The sequence below is a fragment of the Pyxicephalus adspersus genome, chromosome 4 (assembly GCF_032062135.1).
Source record: "Pyxicephalus adspersus chromosome 4, UCB_Pads_2.0, whole genome shotgun sequence".
Lineage (NCBI taxonomy): Eukaryota > Metazoa > Chordata > Amphibia > Anura > Pyxicephalidae > Pyxicephalus > Pyxicephalus adspersus.
The window spans coordinates 72,399,854-72,423,954 of record NC_092861.1 but is presented as its reverse complement, the minus strand read 5'-3'; the positions used below and the strand labels follow the sequence as shown (position 1 = coordinate 72,423,954).

General features: G+C 34.7%; 1 protein-coding gene across 4 annotated transcripts in view; it reads right to left on the bottom strand.

The window, feature by feature from the left end:
• Positions 1-391: 391 nt before the first annotated feature.
• Positions 392-24,101, bottom strand: part of HTR1E (5-hydroxytryptamine receptor 1E) — a 57,731-nt gene continuing 34,021 nt past the window's right edge. The window contains exons 2-4 of one of the 4 annotated variants that reach the window (XM_072408612.1): positions 16,236-16,305; positions 4,243-4,340; positions 392-2,008 (exon numbers count right to left, since the gene is read on the bottom strand). In XM_072408612.1, coding sequence (XP_072264713.1) covers positions 761-1,855 — 1,095 coding nt within the window. In that variant the 5' untranslated portion in view covers positions 1,856-2,008; positions 4,243-4,340; positions 16,236-16,305 and the 3' untranslated portion in view covers positions 392-760. Of the gene's footprint in view, positions 2,009-2,819; positions 3,005-4,242; positions 4,341-16,235; positions 16,306-24,101 lie in introns of those variants that run through there. The other 3 variants (XM_072408613.1, XM_072408611.1, XR_011920350.1) reach the window with 3 other exon arrangements.

Here is a 24,101-nt window from a genome sequence, read left to right as displayed (position 1 = left end):
AAAGACTTGATAGCAATAACCTAAAATCATTTCTATTAAAATCTACAAGGTATTTTAAATTAGCTTAATTAATTCAAATGTTTTATTTTAAACAAATAATTAAATTAATGTTAAATAAATACATGGGATCCCTCATTTAGTATTTATTTTACTAGGCGAGAAGAGAATGTTCACTTAGCTGTTTTCAATCGTCAATCATGTGCAAACATTATTTTTCTTTTTTTACTTTGCATTTTCCATTGCACATGAATGAGTATTAAAAATAAATATAGCTTCATCTTATTTTCTAAGCAAGTACGTATTCTGCTAAGTGAACTTTCGATTCTACTGTTATAGAAAATCATCCTTACTGTCTTATTACCATGCAACATGTAGAAAAAAAGCACAGAGGGACTTTATGAAATTTTCTTTATACAGAAATGTAAATACTTTATGGGCTCATATGAACATTCAGCACTTATACAGAGGAAAATGCATTTTTTTTTTTAATTGTACATTAAAATGTGGTAATAGTAACAACCCTTTAACATTACTACTGTGGATGTGTTACTATATATTATAAAACTGATGTCTGATTTTTCTTTAAAAACAGAGGTAGAAGACGGCATTACATGACAAGATGTAAAAGAAAAGACGCCAAGCCAAGATAATTTTAAAAACATAGTGCTAACCTGACATGATTCAAAAGACAATCTTTTATCATATGGGATTTTCTCACCTTTAAGGCCTTTAAGACAGTCAGATGCCCTGCCTGGGTACTTTATGAATGCTCTTTGCATCTGATAAGTTTTTTAAAGGCTATCTTAAAATCATCATTGAAGCTAGTGTAAAGAAGGGGATTGATCAGAGAATTCACATAACCTAACCAGGTTAGAAAGTCAGCCACTTCTGGGGATACGGTGCAAAGGCTAAGTCCAACAATAAGCTCCTTGATGAAAAATGGTAACCAGCTCAACATAAAAGCTCCTAAAATAAGTCCCAGGATACGAGCTGCTTTTCTTTCTCTTGAGCTAGAAATCTGCTGCTGTCGGTCTGCTGTTAGGTCAGCATCGGTGTCATATGGAGGTGTCCTCACGCATGCTGTCATCTTTTCAAACTCTATGGTGGGATCTGATGTGGAAAATTCTGACACACAGAATGTCTGCGTGAGCTTGCAATGAGTAAACGAGTTTTGGCTGTCGTTGCTTCTGTTGCTTAAATGGCGGCTTGATCCTCTTTTTTGGTAAAGGCTTTTTGCAGCATGGTATATTCTATAGTACAAAATAAGTATTAAAGTCAAAGGGATATAAAATGCCCCAAATGTAGAGTATATTGTATAGATCACATGATCATGCTGAATGACACACCTGTTGGGGGTATTTAGATTGTGATGATTTCTCCAGAATAAGGGTGGAAGAGAAATAAAGACCGAAATGGTCCATACTGTTAGAATCATTAAAGCAGCTCGTTTAACTGTGCGTTTTCTGGCATATTCAATAGCATCTGTTATGGCCCAATATCTATCAAGGGCAATCACACATAAATGAAGGATTGAACATGTACAACAAGTCATATCCACACTAAGCCATATTTCACAGATCACAAAACCAAGAGCCCAGGTATCCATTACAATGTAGGCAATGCTTAATGGCATCACTAAAATGGCAACCAGGAAATCTGTAAAGGCCAAGGAACATATCAGATAGTTGGCAGGTTGGTGTAATTTCTTGGTTGTGCAGATAGCAATAATGACAGCTGAATTTAACAGTGTGGTCAGAGTGGCTATTACAGCTAATGCCAAGGAAATCAGCATTTTTTCTGTAACGGTTTTAGATTTATTTGCAATTGTTTCTGCTGTGCAATTTGTAAAATTCATCTTTCTCACGGAGAATGTTAAAGAATTTTCACGTGTTAGATGGAGCTCATCCTGAACCTGTGCACTATTTTCCCAAGGTAAGATTCATTATGTGCAGGAACCTTGACGCCAGGAGTTTCTAATACCTCTTTCCTCTTCTTACACATGGCTAGCCTGGAAGATAAAATCAGTTTAAATAACATTTATTATTGGCAGAAGAAAAAAATGACTTTCTCATTTGTGAATTTCTAAGCACAAACAGAACATTGACTTTTAGATCTCCTATTGGTGTAATCTAACCTTAAGGAGAGTTTTACAGAAAGCCTATTAAACTGCATAACAGGAGGTGTTCAGAGAGAAAATTTAGTACATGACTTCCAGCATTAATGCGTTATGCTATTTTGTGGCTTATGCTAAGGATCTGTAAAATTATCTCCTTCTCCTGCTGCGGTAAAGAGGACAGATGGGGGCATATGCTCAGAAAAATCATGTTCAACCATAGTAAGAAAAACTAATGACAACAGCATGATAAAAGAAGAAAGTTGCATAAAAATATATTTATAGAAAAGCCGGAAAAAGAAAACTAGAAAACTGATTTGTATCTGCTTTGTTATTTTTTTTAATTTAAAGGTTGTTTATTGAAAGAAAATGTTGGCTTGGTGGTTTATTATAAAAGCAATATTATTGAGATTGTACAAAGCAAAACAAACAGCTTTTGCATCAATCTTTACTATTAGATTAACAAATATTACTAAATAAAATACATTTACACACTTATATACATATACCGGTATATATATATATATGTATATATATATATATATATATATATATTATAATATGTAAATATTTTTCAGACCTTTTATTCTTTCCAACCTATAGCCCAACACTCTCCCTTTACAATTAAGGTTGATGACTGCACAAGGGTATTCCAAGTAAATTATCAAAATGTTTGGGAGATATTGATTGCTTACCTAGTTGTCCACCAATCAGTTGTGTATGGCAAACGTACACAATCAGAGGCAAGTAATAGAACAAGCAGATTTGAGATAATCTTAAAACAGAATGGGGAAGGTGGTGGTGGTGGTGTGGGGGGGTTGCTGCAACTCTCGAGTCTAAAAATGTCATTAGCTATGCTGATATATTGTAATTGTAGCTGCCAATATCAGTCTGGAAAAAAAAAAGGGAAATGTAGGAATGGTAAGTAAATAAAAAGTATTAGAATACTCAAAAAAACCCAAAAAGGACTTTACTGAAGTTCCAAATGATTGCAGACAGAATAAATAGTTTAAAAATGTGTTAATGGAAGGCTGAACACTATATTCCAGCCATCCAATTAAAATAAAGCTTTTATTAAACAAACGGAAGAGACACTTAATTTGTTTTTCTTATCTAATGTGTTAATTCGCTACTTGGGCTAAATTAGTAAGAAGAAATTGAGACTTTCATACGCATGTCTGAAACACACTTTTAGTAGATTTACTGTATGAAAGTCTCAAAACATGTCTTTATTTTGTTTATTTAATAAATTGTAATACATCCTTTATTATACCGTGGAGAATATACGGTACTATTATTATTATACAGTATTTATATAGCGCCATCATATTACGCAGCGCTGTACAAAGTCCATAGTCGTGTCACTAACTGTCCCTCAAAGGAGCTCACAATCTAATGTCTCTACCATAGTCATATGTGATTAATGTAGTCTAAGGTCAATTGTTAGGGAGAAGCCAATTAACCTAACTGCATGTTTTTGGGATGAAACCGGAGTACCCGGAGGAAACCCACGCAGACACGGGGAGAACCTGCAAACTCCATGCAGATAATGTCCTTGCTGGGGATCGAACCTGGGACCTAGCGCTGCAAAGGCTGAAGTGCTAAACCCTGAGCCACCGTGCTGCCCATATATACTAGTTTATACATACTAAATCAAATATTGCCACTTGTCTTATCCAGCACTAAAAAGCTTAAAATTACCTCAAAATACCCCATTTCAAATCAATGTATCTGCCAAGAAGGTTTTTGACATGCAAACTCTCCTTTACCAAATAAATGTTTCTCAAAGTCTCTAGCAATTATTAACTGTCAAAAATTAGGTTGTATGTCAGGGACAATGCAACTCCCATGCCCATGCCACTGTGCAGACAATAAATCATCTGTGCAATGTACAGCCCATGTAATGGCTTTCACAGTCACCAGATCTCAATCTAATAGAGCACTTCTGGGATGTGGATTGATAGGTATACCTACCTTGGTACCAACTGTATGTGCAAATAATTAATTTAGAATCTGCTATTTCAGTAAATTGAAAAACAAAGCTTTAACATGTATTCTAATTTTTTATTTGTTTCCTATTTCTCATTTTTTATTTTTTAAACAGCAGGCAAAATGATTTTACTACCAACCTTTTACTAGTGGGTAAGGCTTTTCTGCATTCCCACTTCTCAGCCACTGTTGTACCTGGCATCTTAGATCAGATCATATTCCATGAATGGTAACCGGCCTGGAACAAACACAATATATGTTTATATGTACTTTGTGCGTTTTTATCTAAGGTATACTGTTGGATTAATGGCAGACAAACATAAAACAACAAACTTAGATTCAAAGCATTTAAATATAAAAGATAACCAAGGCTGAAAAGCTGTATTCACTTTTGGTTTAGACCAGTGTTTCTCAAACAGGGATTTGTGGAACCTTAGTGTTACTCCAGAGGTTACTAAAAATTCCTTAAGAAATTAGCAGTTTGTATCTCTCAGGTCAGTTTAACTGATTTCCTTGAAGACCTGAACGTTTTTTCAAGGGTTCGCCAATATTTAAAAGGGCTACAAACACTTGTTTAGACTAAATACAATAAAACTGACACATATTTTACCTTTGTGCAGATTTATCACTCAATTTGTGTGCTATTAAAACTGGCATTAGAAAAACATGAAAAGGTTGGAAAGGTAGTGGGAAAGGAAAAAAAGTTGGAAAAACAGAACTAAAGAAAAACATTGTTAGGAAAATAGTAGTTAAGAGGAAAAGGAGAATAGTTTGTCAGGCATGCTTAAAGGTAAATAAATGTTTAATATTTTGAAAAAATTGTAACAATTAATATTTGGAAAAATCCTTATTTTCTTTTTTACTTAGAATATACATATACATGCAGGATAAACAATTGTGATTTTCAGGCATCCATATTAACATTGTGAAATACACATATACAAATAATTCCAGTATACTAATTCTGGTATATACATTAAAACAAAAATGCTTAAACACAACATAGCATATGTTCAACCAGGGTTTGGTCTCTCAAGGAACTTCAACGCGTTTCACAGACTAAAATGTCCACTTCTTCAGGAAGAGTTATAGAGGAAAATCCACAAAGAAACCAAGGGTTCATTAAATCATTCTTAGTTCAAGCTCCTTTGCTTTTAAGTAGCACCAGCCATTATCAGGAGAAGCGGTGAAGAAAAGGCCACACAGGGAAACAAATTATTCTGCTATCCTTCTTTCATAATTGTACAAAAGTATTATCTTGTGGCAATGATCCGCTATCTATTTGCTGTGATGTGGCATCTAAGAAATAGGTAAAGTTGCATTTGGAAAGTAAAGTTACTGTGCACTTTTCTTTTTTATTTGTCAAGTCGTTTCAACTGACATAATCTTCATATGATGCTCATCCATTTGATCTGCAGATGAAACAGCACATATGAAAAAACAATGTTTTATTTTGTATCTCCCTACTCCTGTTTGAGACACTGTTTTTTTGACAGAAGCAGCTTTTATAGTATTATTACAGCAACTCCCAGCTAGCAATTTGAAGGGCCAGAATTGCCAGTAATAGTGGCAGAGGTACGGTAGCAGAGGCAGGGAGGAAGGCATGTAAGAGATACTTTGTAAAAACCTTGTAAAAGTTTTTAAGAATGTATCTCTTATGCTGTAAATCCTAAAGTGGTAAAGGTGTTTTCTGGTGTTTGTTAGAAGTTTAATGGCCCTAAAAAGCCCCTGAGGGTTCACCTATCCTGTGCAAACAAAAAGCCCCTCATTAGGCCTTATTATTTCATGTTTTTTTCAAAGTAATAAAAAAAAAGTTTCAATTAATTAGTAAAGTAATGATTAAATACACTAAGGCTGGGTCCACACGGACTGTTTTAAAAACACATGAAAACTTTCCTAACATGTTTATATGCGTTTTTATGCACTTTTACAAGCGTTTTAAGACCTTTCTTTAAAACGCTAAAAAACACTTTTAAACACCTATGAAGTGTTTTACTGCAATTCACCCTGATTTTACATTTATCGTTTAGTGTTTTAGCGTTTATAAAAGGTTTACTTTTAGCCCTTTCAGGGAATGAGTATAGAACCCCTTACTAATTCCCTGAAAGGAGTAAAATGTGTGTAAAAAGAAGATGAGGCTTCAATTTTAAAGTATTTTATTGAATGTGTGTGTTTGTGTAACATTAACCTTTTTTACAGGTTATCCCACAATGAAAGGATGATTCCCACGGCTGTATTCATTACATATGCACAGCCGTGGGACGCCTGACAGTGTGGGATGCCCGGGCACTAGAGGGCAAATGAGGACAAGTCTCCCCATTCACATCTAGTGCTCCGTGATTGGCTGAGGGAAGGGAAATCATGGAAAAGTCATCTGCAGTGAAGGTTTGGTCAATGTTAAGTACACTGCTTTATAAATATTCCTTGAGATTACTTAATAAAATAAGATAAGCTACCTAAATACAACTCTCTCCTCCCCCCACCTTAAAAAAAAGCAGACCCTTTAAATGAATTTTGCCCAAACAGTTACAAGTTGAATTTTGTGTGTGGCCACAAAGGGTGGAAGTTCATTTTACCTAAATCAAATAATTTTTTCTAGTCATTACAGCTTTTTTCTAGCATACATTCATACATGATTGTCTAAATTATGGCAGTACAGGTACACAATACAACAAATGGCAAATTTGACAAAAAGAGAAAAAATTCAGCTGCCTCCAGAACTGGAATAGAAGGGAAATATTCCAATCAGAATGGTGATGGTGATGTTGATGTTGCTTTTCAAGTAGCAGGATTCATTTAGTTAAAAGAAAGGGCAGGAGAACTGGTCCCAGATAATGTCACATTTAACTGCTGCTCTGCATTTAGTTTGTTTAGTTTAGGTGGATAATGTGTACAACCAAACAAGTCCAACTAGTAAGATATTAAAGGTGTGACCAACTGATGCCCTAATTTCCATGGGTACAATGATGCCTTGATTAAAAAATGCATATTATTGCCACTGTTCATTTTAGAATGTCCATATCAAGTAAAAACCTTATTGTTAGACATCAATTTCATATTAATGTGTTATATTTTAACTTATTGATGAAAATTTGTTCAAGATTGGAGTAAATTTAGTATGTTCCCAAGGGCCATTCATGTCACTCCGATTTGGCTTATTTGCTCTGAGTCTTCTTATCCTAATTGCTGTAATCACATTATCGAAATTATCATATGTTATTTAAAGATAATGTATGAAATGCTTCCCTTTGTCAGTACCTTTCATTATTCACATTCATAAAAAAACTACATTCATTGGAAGGTCTGCCTGGCAAAGAATGATGAAGGAAGAAACCAGCTTGCAAGAAAATATAACTTGAAATCCAAATTTAAATGAAAAGAAAAATGGTTCATTATTACATTATAATAAATTTGTTAATCAAGGAAATGAACTTTTAATAACGTTCTACATTTACCTATAACATTTAAATTAAAAAATGAATTACTAAAGTAGTGTTTGCTTGTGTAGATCATCTAAAGAAACCAAAACATTTTCATTAGTCTGCCTTTCAAAATTTGTGAAATCCTCAAATTAGCATTCACATGAGCCATGGCAAACCACCGTGCACTGATCTATTGACATTTCAAGGTTCTTCATAGAAAAGTAAGGTAAAATATCATTGACATGTGTACTGTGTTTTTGGGCTTCCGAACAATTACCAATTGGTAAAACAGACTTTGACAGCAGATCTGATCGTATGTACTATGTCCTTAACGCCTTTTCTATAAATCACTCTTAAAGCTTAGAGGAGAACCGAAACTTTGAAATCAATCAGTTTAAGGTTAATATTAATGTGTTGCTATAATAAAAAACCTTCTTGTTATGTACTGTTTGTAATGATGTATGTACACTGCAGTATTATTTTATATGCTTGCTTTGTGCAATGCACATCTTTTGATCTCACTACAAATTTATTAGATTTGTTTGAGTAATACACAATACACTCCACAGTCTGTTAATATTTTTAGACAAAGACCATATGATTTTGGTTGCTCAGGGTGGGATTAGCACTTTTCTAAACTAACAGTCAGCAATTTTACTGAAAATATTGATGTGAATTACTAATGCTGATTTTTTTCAATTGGATGAAGTAGTAAAGTGTAAATTTTATTGGTACACTCAATTTAAGTTTGAGAAACAACATATTGGCCCTAAGTATCTTTATATGACATATTAATTATATGATATTAAATTATAAAGTTTCAATTAGTATAGAGCACTATATCTGCTATTTGAGGAGATAAACAGGTCATACAGGGAATATACATGTTATGATTTGTGTATGCAATGTCACAGATTTCAACAGAATTTGCAATAATCAGGCTGTTTTAAAAGGCTGTAATATCTTTGCAGTCGATGGGAGAATAATCATTTTTTCCAATTCAAATGGTCCCATATCCTTGCAGGGTGGTATTTTAGGTCAGGACAGGCAAAAAAACACATGTAATTTATTTGACCTTTATATAAAGGATGAATGGAAAGTTCAGCAGGTAAGATTCTGACATCTCTGCTTGAGCCAGTATACTGTTGGCTGGAAGTATTATATTTCTTTTTTAAATGTATCAACTCCATGTCAGCTATATCTAAGCATAGAACTGGTGCTTGGCAAAAAGAAAAAAAAGCACTATACTACTGTTCAGAAAATATGGCTCAATACATATTAATGCAGAATGTGAGTTTGCCTTGATGGATAGGTCCTATTTATATTTTACATTTAAATAATGCATTCTATGTAATATAGATGGTTTGAGTATACTTGTATCGTTACGTCTTGCTAGGTAGACCTGTTATACAGCGTGATTACACAAATTGAAGAAATCACTTTGACAGCAGAAGCTTTAAGTCTTTAGCTTGCCATCTGTCAGTGTTGCTTTTTCTTGTAATTATCTAGTCATTTGGAAACATTAGCATTTATGCAATACAAGAACACAGTAGCATTGACTAAGTTACAATCCAAACAATGTTCTGTTTTCCAAAAATGAAACTTGATGTTAGCATGTGTACCAACGTTCATTTTATTCTTTGTAAAGAATCATGTTATATAACTAACCTTTTTCATCTATTGGTGACCTGTTGTAGAATTTAGCTAAAATGAACACTGGACATAAGTCCATCATCATTATAGTAAAATCAGAAAATAAAAAATTATTTTAAAGGGGATCCTATCAAATAGAATATATGTATGTGGACACTACATTTAGGCAATGTCTCGGCCATCAGATACTAACATTTTTAAGGTTGCCGGGTACTGGGTATTAAATCAGAACACCAGCCAAAAATTAAACACAAATGAATAGTCTGTTAAAAATAAAGTATTAACACCAGCTTTTGCTGCAATAGTCTTTTTTAATTCAGAGATTTATCTCAATAGGAGTTAGCATCATTCAACCCACTATGCAATATCTTTGAACATATCTGTTCAATTGGCTTAACCTGTACAAATGCCACCAGGGCTTGAAGTGATGGGAAGTGCAAACTTTTAAATTGTCAGAAAAACAGCCATAGGGCTCTATTTATAAAACAGGGAATCAGTCATTCCCTCAAACATTACCTTGTGGGAATTGTTCAGGTCCATGTGTTTTATTGGTAGTAATTGGCAATTTCAGTGGCAGGGAATGTTTGAAGGGATGTCAGATTCCCTGTCCTATAAATAGAGTCCATGGAGCCTACTTTGGAATGATTTCTTCTAAACATATAAATCTTTTTTAAGGGATTTTAACTACTCCAGACATTACACAAAACTCCAAAAAACAATTTCATTCTATATATACTTTACGATACTAATCGTGCCAACTGACATTAAAGTAAAGGGCTTAATGCCTTGTGATATCTACAGATCTGCATATAAAGTGTATTCATGAAACAACTGTATGTAGTAATAACAGTTACAAAAACAAATTTGTGTATTACGTCACATAAAAACTCAAAATGAATATGTACTTAAACAATAATTTCCAAACTGTATTTCATTCCACACACCAATTTATTGGACATGGTATTGTGTGCATAGCTTTTTCAATAAAGAAAAAATTGTTTACTTTCAGTTAAAATTTGACTTGAGTTGTTCATGTACTGTGTAACTAATACAAATGAATTTTCTTAGTTAAGTACACATGAGAAGCTGCGTTTCCACTGGCATATGAATGCAGTATATGAGTTGACATATTGCACTGAATCACACTAAATTATTTTCCTTGGTTACATTATGTTACTGTATAAGTTATTGACATAGAAGAGGCAAATATGGCATTTAATGACGCATTAACACATATTTTTCTCTTGTGTACATACGGCATAGGAAAATGAGCCACAAAATGAAAGTGTCGGCTATGAATATGTACACATCAATAAGTGTACCATTTTTAAATGCTTTCAAAAGGTTTTGATCAACTGAGTTAGTGTCTGTGTCAATGGGCTTTAATGGGCAAATACAGTTTGCTTTTAGACATCAGAGTTCAACATGAGAAATTCAGGGTTAACTGTTAAACCCTGAGATCATTCAGGGTTAACTGTAGGTGCAGGTAACCTTGAGTTGTCCTGCTTAATCTTCTTTTGCATTTCCAAAGACTTGTATAGGGAGAGAAGGAGTTCTCTAAGAAAGGTCTTACTCCCCTGACACTCTACAAACGTATAGGCTGCACAAAGGACAACCTTGTTTCTGCATCCACTTTGTTTTTCTGAAACAGATAGCTGCAACTGCACTTTCTTCCGCAGGATTGCAGACAAAATGTATGCAAGCATAAGTTTATTAGAGAAAATTAATATATGTGGTAATTTGAACACTTGAAAATTACAGTTAAAAATTAATCTATCAAATAGTATATAACTCTGGAGAATTGGAGCTGTGTGTGCTAACCCTTCCGGTCTAACATGGTCATGCTCACAGAGGGTTTTGAATTTTCATTTGAAAAAAGTAATTTTCATTTTTAGTCAGTTTTCCATATTAATTCATATATTGTTTCAATAGAATATGCCAATGAACTAGAACCAGTACTTTCTGACCCACAAGCAGCTTTTAGTTACCTCATAATTTTTTCATGGTGTCCTCTTAGCGGGTGCTCAGCTTTGTAGAATTGTCTGTTTCAGCAGTTACTGCATTATTCAGTTCACAAAAACCAACCAAAGGGTTCTATCAGTGAACAAATAAACTTTATCATTTAGGGTTATCATAAAGACATTTTTTCCTGCATTTTAATGTTTAGCTTTGCAGCTCGCATTATAAAGGTGAAACAATTACAGTCTATACTTGCAATGCTTATTGCCAAAACCATTTTATGTGCCTGATTTACCAGTTGCAAGTGTTCACTGTGGCTGCCTATTTCTTGGATTTCAATTTTTGTCACCAAATTTACTAACAAATTTTATTTGATGTGAATGTGTGTATACACATTAAATAATATCCCCAAAGAACCAAAAAGGGATGTTCCTAATTCTAAGCAACCCCCACCTCTTGACACCTGTGATCAAATAATTTTTAATTATTATTAATGGAAGGCAAACTTCAATGTTGGTCAATTACTGCGAATAGCAATTTTTTTTCCTTTTTACAAAAAGGAGCACCCAAGAGCATCCCGGGATGCGTGATGTAGGAATCGGAGGAGGCTTTGCGCTCCCATTCATTTTCGATCACCTAGGGGATGGAGAATTAGGGGACGGTGCTGCACTTTTTTTTTTTTCTTTAAAAAAAAGGGTATCGCACTTTAAAAAAAACAAACAACAGCATTTTCACTTTACAATAAAGGGTTGTCTACCCTTTTATGTAAAGTGAAAATTCTGAGTTTAAGTACGCTTTAAGGCATGAAAGTCAAAGGTTGATTGATATAACATTCATGCTAATGTAAAGGTTATGAAACACATCCACCATGTCAGCAAGCATAGGTGCTCACGGCTCTTGAAATGTAATATACACACTAAATTAAAGTCAAGTTAAAGTTTGCTGCTTTAAAAGATTTATCACATTGTTACTACTTCTAAGAACATGCTGTTTTATATAAAAATAAAAGGTTGAAATGATTTGGTCTCACTTTCTAACTTCCGAGCCAGACAAAAGTGTTCCAGAATCAGATCCCCCTCTGTGAGGCCTTAGAATAGAAATAACATAGAACAGAGTGTTTTTATTCACAACTCTCCCTCTGAATAGCATAACAGCTGCTACCAGGACTATCTATTCTGTAAAATAGGGGGCTTTTGTTTTTTACACATATGACATTATCCAGATCATTTGTGACCTATTTTTTTGGCCTTTGAAAGGGGCATTTCCATTTTTTCTAATATTTGTTATAATAATGTACATGAATTAGAAAGTTGTATAGATGTCAAAACCACACCTATAGAGACTTAGCCTGGATGATCCAGCAAACCAGGTATGGATTTCTTAAAATGATTGGCTCCTAGCTTTCAAAGATTTTTAATCCTAGACCAATTCACCATGCTTGATCACCTAAATTCACCCGAGATAGTTTATCTTCTCCAGTCTTCGGGGACTGGCATAGTTGTTGTCTAATGCATGTAAAAGTGACACTTAATGTGGAAAGGTTGCTGACCCCTGGACTAAAGGCTTAATGAACAGTTTGTTCCACATAGACAAATCCAAGGTTTATACATGGACTCTATACAAAAGGGAAATGAGTCATGATACTGAATTATAACAAGACCCTTCACTGTATATAATAGAATGGTATTGTACTGCTGGATCTTTTAAAACTATTCACTTACTCTATACACAACTATATAAAGGTACAGTATGTTCAATTTACATTTGCACTGCATTGTTGCAGGTTATATTTGTGTTTTTAAATAAATGGTAATCTTTTTTACTGAAATCTCTGCACTGGTATTTATATGCAATGCTTTATGATACCACTAATAAATACACAAAGGGATGGCTAGGTACTAGTAATGATACCAATGGGGAATGCATTTTTTGTTGAGTTAGATCTTACACTTGTTTTTTTACTAATGTTTGGGTGGTGAATCCAGAAATGGCCTTGTTTTTTTGCTATCACATCCAGTTTTATAATACAGGGTACCGTCCATTTTTTTTCACAAATTATACAAAATTTACATGCATGAAAAAATAATGAAATATTAACTTGAATGTATTGTTAAATTTCTTTTGTTCATACAAAGGATTTATTGTTACTCTATGACCTTTTTTTATCAGTAAAACATTTGAAAATAATCGGGTAAGCGGGTAAGGTAAAAATTTAAGCTTTTCCTGGAGTGTTCAGTGTTAGGACAATCCTGCCGGACGCTCCAACAATAGTCAGCCATCATATGTACATCCCATCTACCCTGATACTGTCCTTCCATGACCTTCAAATCTTGGTGGAATCGTTCACCTTGCTCATTACTGACTGCACCAAGGTTTTCCGGGAACTTAGAAAGATGGCTATGCAGAATATGCACCTTGATGCTCATATTGCAACCAAGCATTTTGTAGCTCTCCAACAGTTTCTGTACAATTTCTATGTAATTATTTGCTTGTGTTTTTACAAGAAAGTCCTTGACAATGGCTTTGAATGATAACCAAGCATTTTTTTTGACTACTGACATTTTCCTGATGAAATGTTCAGCTTTGATGAGCTGCCGAATCTGTGGACCATCAAACACACTGGCCTTTTTTTCAAATGACAGGCTAGGAAATGTCAAAATGAGGTACTTGAAACAGTCTCCTTCAGTTGGCAAAGCTTTAACAAACTGCTTCATCAGACCCAGTTTCATGTGCAGAGGCAGGAATAAAATAATCTTTCTATCAACAAGTGGCTCATGTAGAATGTTTGGATCACCTGGTTTTAGGGTAGATCTTGGAGACCAATTCCAGTCCCACATGCAGATAACAGGGATACTTGGTGTATCTGCATTGCTGACCAAGATCGAAGAGTACCATTTTTGGTCAACACAGATGACCCTATTGTGTTGGTGATATTGCAACAACTCACTGATTCTCTTTATGTCTGCATATTCTCCAAAAAGAGAAACTGAATGGCCAATTGGGACTGACCCAAATATATTGCCATTTTTAAGGAGGACACACTTTAAGGTACGCCTTGAGAGATCGATGAATAGTCACTATTCAATTGAGTTATAGATTGGAATTCCCAATTCCTCCATTCTCTGGTTCAAAAGTAGAATACCTTTGTTCTTTTTTCAAGTAAGCTTTTCTCACGCAGTCTTGATGCTAGGAGTTCTTAAGCCTTCTTCGATAGTCCCAAATCATGTCCTCTTCAATTTCAAACTCTTCATCATTGTTAACACCTAGTTTATCGCCATAATCATGTTCTTTAAGAGAGGGTAGTGTAATGAAAACTGGCACTGGGATTTCATCTGAATGAGCCACTGGGGGTAAAGCCGATGGTAGACTAAGATACTCTATGTTACATTTATTTTTCTTGTTATATCCTGAAGTTTTCACTATACAAAAGTAACAGTCACTGAAATGATCTCCTGGCTCTCGCCAAACCATAGGTATACCAAATGGCATCTTATCACGTGTTCCCTTTGTCCATCCATAATCCCTCAACACGCTGTTTGCACACCTTATGAAGGGCCCAGGACTTATCTTGATCACCAAATTTAACTTTGAAATATGCCAAATAGGCTTGCTCTACAAATGTGCTGATGTTCCCCCTTTGACTAGGAATGTTGAAACACAGATATAACAAAATGAATCAGGGTTGTTTAGGCACTTACGACGAGAAACAGCAGAGCCAGACATGATCTGAAAGAAAGGAAGATGTGTAAGTAGAAAAAAATTTTGCTTATTCACTACGTAGAGCAGCGCACAACCTCTGACCACACTGTCTTGCGTGTAAATGAATAGCTTATACAAACCCACGCTACAGTAATCGCATTACTATAATGGGTAGAGAAAATAACCTGACGTGATCAAAGAAAACTAACTGCACTTTCAGAATAAGCATACCTATTTTGCTGTAAATAAGCTTAAAAATTGAAGTCAACAAAAATTTTTTTCAAAATTGTTCCCCAGTGTAATTAGCCCTATTTTATTGTGGGTAGATTGTAACAGTAAATATGATTTAAGTTTTCTAGATAATAAACTAATGTAAATAATAAAGCTGAATGTAATACTGTATATTTATGTCATGCTCGACTTGTAACAGCACAAAGATTTTCTAGTAATAAATAATGTTATTTAAGGTAGTTAGGTTAAGATTTGCTATGGTATACGTAATATCTATACACGTGCTGTGCTTAGGCGTTTCCACAAAAAAATCTACCTATAGTACAAGGATTTCCTCCACTCCCTGGACCTCTCCTGCTGCTTCTTGAATAATCCCCCACCAGTCATTAGATCACCTGTCATCAGGGGGGAAACGTAGCTCCTACATTACCATTTAAAGTCCTGACTCCACCAAGATGGCTGCCTTTATATAATATGACATAGCAAAATAAAATTGGCGAGAAATTAGCTATAAGGAGTCTACAGACAACACTCTTGTGACAAATCTCTTGGTTACTGCTGGGTGCAGATTTAACAGTTCAAGTCTATACTGCAGTCTGCAAGTCCAAATCGGATGGCTCCATTTTTTTCAGGATTTTGTTCCTTTCAATGCTAGAACAGTCACTCTATTGTATCAATGAAAAAGCATAGCACCCTAAAGCAGGACTACAGAACACAATTACAGAATTACGTACATATACTACATTACATAACATAACATAAAAAGAAGGTGTCCTGTGACATAGCTGAGAACAATGTTAACTAATAACAGTTAGCAGAAGCAAAGAACATGAAATAATCATCTCAAGATTTTTTGGTAGGGTCAACAGGTATATTTTTGCACCTATTAAAGAGATACAATGAATCACATATAAATGTCGTTTTAACAGACAAAAATGAGGGTATACAAACACCTCAAATTATTTCTTCACAGCATCGTGTAATAGGACAAACATTTAATCACAAGGCATATATAGCTGACATACATCTGGCTGTGCAGTAACATCTACAGAGGTTTGTTTTTTGGTCTTAATCATATTTCTTTGTAAATGTGTTTTGCACCCAATGGTTAGTTTTAACTTTCATATCTGTCTTTGGTTTCTTTGCTGCATCTTACAAAACCTGCTCACATTTCTTTAGCAGCATTCATTTTTGAACAGCATAGTTTCACAGTCAGTTAAGTATTTCTCAACCTTTCATCTGTAAAAAACAAAAAAAAAAAACAAAAGCTGTGTGACTAGTTCTATAAGAATATGAAATCTAAGCTTCCATCACAAAAACTGACACCAGAAAATGCATTGTAATTGTACACTCTGATAATGTGTGGGCAATTGTCATGGCAACGATATTGCAATAAAGATAGAGATACTATATAACGCAGACACTTGCAGAAAACAATTTGTATTCATGTTACAAAAATTTGCATTTATCAACTGGAGAGTTTTTGCTAACTATTATTGTGTATTTAAAGAGATACTTTCCAGAAATTTTAGTATTGATGACTAAGAAACTCATGTCAAATGCTGTGCATGAACTCACACTAGAAAAAGAAGGCTTTTGATAAGAGCTTCATTAATATTTGTATAATAGCTATGATAAAAACATGCTGATGACTGATTAGCCCACTTTCAGGCCATGCACACACAAGGATAAAAGGTGTCACCTGATGAATAGGGACACGCTCCATCTGCTGATACTGGAAGTTAAAAGTCTCAATGTAAAGGTTTAAAGAGACACCAGTTTAAAAACTACAGGTAAAAGCACTGAAACAATAAGTGCTTCACAACATTTTTAATTTTATAAAAGAAAGACTGATAAATCTAACAATTTGTATATAGAGAAAACATATTCCAAAGGTGCAAAACAACTGCCATAACCCAAAAATCCTCATCAGAAGGATACAGGAAACCTAACCAAACAAGAAGGTTCATAAACATAATAACCTATGTCAACTGCAGTCTCTCGTTCTAGTTGTAGGAAACAAATTTAAAATGGTTTCCCCCATCTTTAATTTAATCATTTTTTTAAGTAAGGAGAAGGGAAAGCCCCTAACAATTTGTTACAAACCTAGACAATGGACCTGTTTTATTAAAGCTCTCTAAGGCTGAAGAGTATACACTTTCATCAGTGAAGCTGGGTGATCCAGCAAACCTGGAATTAATCTGGTACAGGATTCAAAACATTTTCTAGCAAATGGCAAATTACTTTGAAGAAATCTATTCCAGGTTTGCTGGATATCCCAGCTTCACTGATGAAAATGTATACTCTCCAGCCTTGAAGAGCTTTAATAAATCAGGCCCAATGAGTCATATCTGAAGTAATGCTAAAACCCCTTAGTGCTATACACATAATTTAAATGTACTGGAAGTATGGGGTCTCAGGATATGCATGAATACTCCTACTGAAAAGTAATTTTAGTAGAAAGACAGGAAAAAAACAATTATTACACTGGTCAAGAAACATTTTCTTGCCAAACAGAATAAAGTAATTTTAGGTTATGTTTGATGCACAGATTCCAAATATGATATTGGTTTTGCTAGATTGGCTTTAGTTTTGGAAATAATGACCTCAATATTAACCTCATAGAAAACTAATGAAACATGAAAATTAAGCAAAATTAAAAATTAAATTTTTAAATTACTTAATGTCAGTATTCTATATTCAGTATATTTACAGAACTAATCACAAAGAAGTAATTGAAAAACTCAGTTTGTATGATTTCCTTATGATTATACTGATGATCAGGACAATCACGTTGAAGGTTCCAGTAGTAGTCCGCCATCATGTGTCTATCCCATCTGCCCTGATACCTTTCTTCCATCACCTTTATATCTTGATGGAACCTCTCCCCTTGTTCCTCACTGAAATCATCAAGGTTTTCTGGAAATGTTTGCAAATAGCTATGGAGATAGTGTATCTTTATGCCCATAGCAGCACCCAAATTTTTAAAGTTTAAGAGCAAGTTTTGTACCAGTTCTTCATAATTTTGTGCATTATGGTTACCCAAGAAGTTCTTTACAGCCATGACATAGCTGTGCCAGACAGAAGCTTCAGTATCAGTCATGTAACTAAAATACTAAAAATTGTGTTTAGAACTGGAGCCCTAAGAACCCTAAGAACTGGAATTGAGGTCCTTTGCTATACAGTGTCAGTGGAGTGACAGATGTGAGTCTGCGTGGGCTGCTGATATCACATCCAAGATGGAGGAACCCAACAACAGTCATGGCTTTTAGATGTCTACACAAAGGGAAGGTTTTACAAGTAGAAAACATGCCAAATGCATGTCTAATCTTATAAGAAAACTCCTGCCAAAAAAGTCCCTATAAATTTGGAGCAAAATATGATGCTCCTTGTTGGAAAACATGACACATGCAGTTTTAGCCGATATCCCTAAATGGTGCTTCCTTTTAAAAATAACAAAACAGAACACTGACTCAGGAATGTTGTATAGACAATGTACCTGGCTCTCCGTGTGTGATCTGTTCAAAGCATTTATAGCGAGCAGTATATTTTGCAGTGGTTATTCAGCCCTACTGAAGCAAACAGATTTTATAAATGTTCAGACAAATCATTACTTTTTTATAAATGTTTCAGTGTACCTTTTCATACTGTATCATCCTGCTTTTGTGAATGAGTGACCCATTAATGTGGAAAACAAGTAATGGTCTTGTGTGAATAGGATTTTCCACTTCATTTCACTGCTTGGAGACACCTATTACACTCAAGTAAATATTTACTGAAAAGTCAGTCAGTGGAATTGACGTAAGTCCAAGATAAAACTGTGGAGGTGTGCTAGACGTTTGTCATTCTGCACTAGTTAAATGACATTAAGTGTTCACTGCCTATAAATCAATATTTCTAATTGTTATTCTCTGTGTAGCTCTGCCGCCCTGGATCCTTTCTTTTATTTATGATTTGTCTACACAGTGTTGTTAATATTAATTTTTGTTTGTGCAAAGGAATAATGTTAATAATGTGCTAAGGGAAACCATTTTCCCCTAAAATTAGACCTAAATTGCATTTTCACTTGACATAAATGAATAAATCAGGTTTCAGCATAACCTAATCACTTACTTTTAAAACAAGAATATGGTACCCAAAATAGTAACTAGTGTTTGCCATACACCTTTAAATAGTATCCTAAAGCTAAATGTCAGCTTTACCTTGATTTTACTTTGATTTCAGTGTAAACCAAGCTTCTAACTTAGCTCTGTGTGGCTATTTGAGGCCCTAACAACTCAGTTGACCTTGAACTCTGCAGGTCTATGTATATACAGTAAACTTACATACAGTAATGTATGTACCAGCTCTACCAGCTCACAAGCTTCACATACATCCACCACCTGCCCTCAGGCTACCACTTCCCTGTCTCAAAGACAGCTGCACTTTTATTCTTACCAAGCACACGTTAATACACTGCAACATTGGTTTGCACTGAAATCAAAGTAAAAAAATGTAAGGATGCCTCATGGAAATTGTTTACTATTTAAACATATTAGAACAAATGAACATTGGATCATTATTCAAACAGTGTCCACAGATAAAGGAGTTATACTTGAATTTAAGATGTGTGAAGTTAGGGGGATCAGTTTGCCACAAGACACTGTACTGTTCAGAAAAAGTCCTGGTACTTACAAGCTTTCAGGGTTTTTGGTGCCTGTAGTGTGTCCTCCAGAACCAGGGGGCTACCTCATGCTGTGGCTTCCAGGCTCACATTCGAACTCAGACTGAGACACTGTGGGGTATTGGTACCACAGACCCAAGCTTTGGGAGTCCTCCTGGGCTCTACCAGCTCACAAGCTGCACATACATCCACCACCTGCCCTCAGGCTACCACTTCCCTGTCCCAAAGACAGCTGCACTTTTATTCCTGGCCAAGTGCTCCAGGATCATCTTTAATTCCTAGCCTCGAAAAAGGGAGGTGTGCCTGGCCCACCCATTCCTTCGAGGACACTCCAGGCCTGGATCCCAAACAAAAAACTACAATTCTGCATCACAAAATTTAAATGCAGACTTATCCAGGCCTAATATTTGCTTTTCCAGGTGAAACTGAAAGAGAAATAGTAAAATCACCTTAAAAAATGGCCTTACAATTCTCACCAGGTTACAAAAAAAAAACAAAGAAAAACCAAAGAAATCATTTTTATCAAATGGCTTTACATTCTCACCAAGCAAACTTTACTACACTGCAGAATTCTAGCTATGACCTGAAGCAGCAAACCAACCCCAGGCCATGACTTTTCTACCACAATGCTTTACAGTTGGTAAATAATTCTTCTTCGGAAAATATTTATCATGTCTGCTGTTACTGTTAAAGCTTTGGGCCTGATTTACTAAAGCTCTTCAAGGCTGGAGAGGATACACTTTTATTAATGAAGCTGAGTGATCCAGAAAACTAGGAATGAATCTGGTCCAGGATTAAAAACATTTGCTAACAAATAGCAAATGACTTTAGGAAATCCATTCCAGGTTAGCTGGATCACCCGGGTTCACTAATGAAGATGTATCCTCTCTAGCCATGGAAAGCGTTAATAAATCAGTCCTAATACATTCAATTTATCAGTTAATGGTAGGCTTAATTTTTGCTTGTACGATAATTAGCAAACTGTAGTCTTACCTCAAAGTCCTTCTTGGACATTTGAGCAATTACAATGTAAAATTTACAAGGTTTTCATTTAATTAATTCATTCGAATTGTGGTTTCAATAATAACAATATTGTCTACTTTTATTTACACAATGATTATTTTGGTAAAATCACTGCCACAGTTTTAGTACAGAGTAAGTGTACAGAGAAATTGAGCATTAAACCTACAGCTTCAATTTTAATATAGTTTTTAATATTGCCTACAGAGTACATTAAAATTGTAAAAATTGTTATTACACAAATATCAAAAGAGAAAAATAAATACAGAAAGACTTGTTAAAAACAGGCTCCAGTGTATAAGTTTACATTTTATAATTGTTTACAATAGTCATAATATTATAAATATACTCATCATACCAGTGGTCCAACTGCTAGCTGCCAGCAGTTTTTTTTTTCTTGGATTTATATGGTCAAATATTTTTATTAAGAATTCCTAGTTGCATAGGCAGGGAGATTCACACCCACAACTCTCTACATGTTTGCAGTAGACATAGGCTTTCTCTGGGGAAACAGAGGTATACATTTTCTAAAATCATGAATTTTTTCATGTAAAGTACAATGATAAAGATAATTATTATTAAATATCTTTTAGTATACTAGTATACTATCTTTTAAAAACCTCAATATTTTACTTAGCAATAAAAGTCCTTAACTTTGCATTCAATGTTAGAGAGTAGGCCTACTATATGTGAGCTCCATGTGACTTCAGGCCATTGTCACAAGGCAAGTATTTCTCAGGGTTCAAACAATGACCTTACTGAAAACCAAAAAGGGTCAATGCATATACCAATGTACATATCATCTCAAGTATGTAATTAAAAGAAGATTCATCATTATAAAGTTTATTACTTCAGGAAATCTAAAGAGCTGATGAGTCTCCATTCATACTAAAATAGATTGCAAGTCCCTCTAATCCTACCAGTTTCAATAGAGTAAATGTCTGCAGTAAATATGATTCAATACAGTGAATATGGTTAAGGATCGGTTATCCCCCACAGTCTGATTTTGCACCTGCAGGTGAAACTGTGAAGTTAGATATGACTCCACCATGCATGTTATTGGGATGTGGTAATGAAGGCTTATTCTCCATTTCAGGCTATGGCTATTTGCAGCAACTCTCATCCTCTCACACCCATGAATATGGGCAAGTTGTCTTGATTTACAAATGAGCACGCGCAATGGATTGCGATGTCCAAGTACAAATCCCAGATAAAAAGCTTTAGCTCATGTCCTGGATATGACACACAGATATCCTTCCATCAGTCCCTTGCCACTTAACATGTGAACTTTTCTAACGTTCTTATTTCGCATTGGGTACAGATAGAGACACACCAACTCTTTGAACTTGGAAATTATGAGGTAATTTTTATGCAACTAAGAATCCTTTTGTTTGGATCATTTAAATCCTAGACAGATAACTGCCTGAGCAAATTTAAACCACTAGCAGGAGTATAGTTATAGGATTGTGCCTATTGTATACAATTACAAAATGCAATTTGTATGCTGATGGAGCCTGTTTTTATCAAGCCCTTCTATTTTTCTATGGCTGTTTTGATATTTGTATATTACAGATTATAGCAAATTTAATACTTGGTAGACATAATTAAAAATTACATTAAAAATGAAAGCTCTGGGTTTATTGCATGGTCTCTGTTTAATTTTTCTGTACTAATAAATGTGCCAGTGGCTTCACCGCTATAAACATTGTGTCAATAAAAGTATTTACTTACACAGACAATATTGCAGTGATTAAAATCATAATTAGTATCAATTAAAGTTCCACATAGGTCTTTGGTAAACCTTTTTTTAATTTTTAGAATGTAGTTATATATATTACTATATTGCTACTACCACTGCCACTGTTTATATTTATTAAATTTACTTATAGCATCAAAACTTCAAACTGAATTTTCTTGGCTGGCTAGTTATGGACAAATAATGACATTAGATGATTTCCTTACAGTGAAAAAATTGATTTAAAATAATTTGGCAATCTTTTTAACTCATTTGCCAGATACATCTGAGAATATTTGAGAACTTGTTTGATCTTGACTTGATGACATAGGTCAACAGAAAAGCAAACACCATACCCTCCATATTTTGGGCTTAAATAACACAGGTTTTATCTAAACTATCCTGGAGGAAGTTCTAATAATTGGCACATAATTTGTAGCACTTTCCCAATGCCAAATACATGAAAAGAAAAAATCAAGTCACATAACATTATAATATCAAAATACCATATACATAATAACCAAAAATACAAAATATTTACAGCAGAAAAACAGAACCCAGAATTAAAACTATAAAGAAAAAAAGATGTGGATAGACTTTTGGGACTGTTTGTGGCAGGTCTGTTTATGGGAAATCCAGGTTGCGTTTGTATTCAGTACGCTGGAATAACACCCCGGAAGACCAAATGTTCACAAAATTCTCTCTGCAGTGATGCAAACTAGAGGTATTTTCCTTGATAAGTGTTATATAATTTACTCTTTTTATCCACATGCCCACTGAATGTGGAGTAGGGCAATTCCAAAGTATAGGGCTACATGACTTCTGGATCTGGGATCAGCCATCTGGGAATGGACAAACAGACATTTTTTGACATATTTCCCTTTGCCGAATAATCATACAGCAACAGACAAGATAATATGTAACACAATACCACTGGAATTCCCACACCTCCAGCACAGCATTGATATTTTCTTTACCAAATTGAGAGAATTCTATAGCCAATTATTGGTACCTGCTGTGGATCGAAACCTTTTGAAATTGAAACAATATGTTATATCTTTGTGAAGAGGTAAGCAATTTGCCCAGTTCTTTGATGAAGAATGGAAAAATGGAAGAATGCCGCCCCCCAGAAATCCAACTCAAATGGAAGTGACATAGAAAACAGATGTACTATCCTGGCCTGGTGACACTGGTGTCAGTAATGCACAGCTCTATTTTGTCTAGTAACTAACAACTTTAGAAACTTAACATCCTCCAGTCCAGGGGGAAGAGAGAGATTTTCTTATTTGGGCAATGAAGTAGATGGGGAGGGTGATATTGTGGGTTTTGGAAAATACTTCTAGCAACACCTTCTATTTTATTGAGCTTGAATTGGTGGTGAATGTAGGAGTGTACTTACTTCTTAAATGTAATAAATCAGTATTTTTAATAATTTCATGTGCATTTCAGTGATGTTTTAGATATTGAAGCACATCAGGGGGCGCTAGACATGGGCACTGTAAAGGCAGTGCAAATACCTCATTTACCCAAAACACTCAAGCTGTATTTCTAGTGTTTTTAAGCAATTCAAAGTAGTCTATTGCTTCCAAAAAAATCATCTACTGAAACTCATTATCT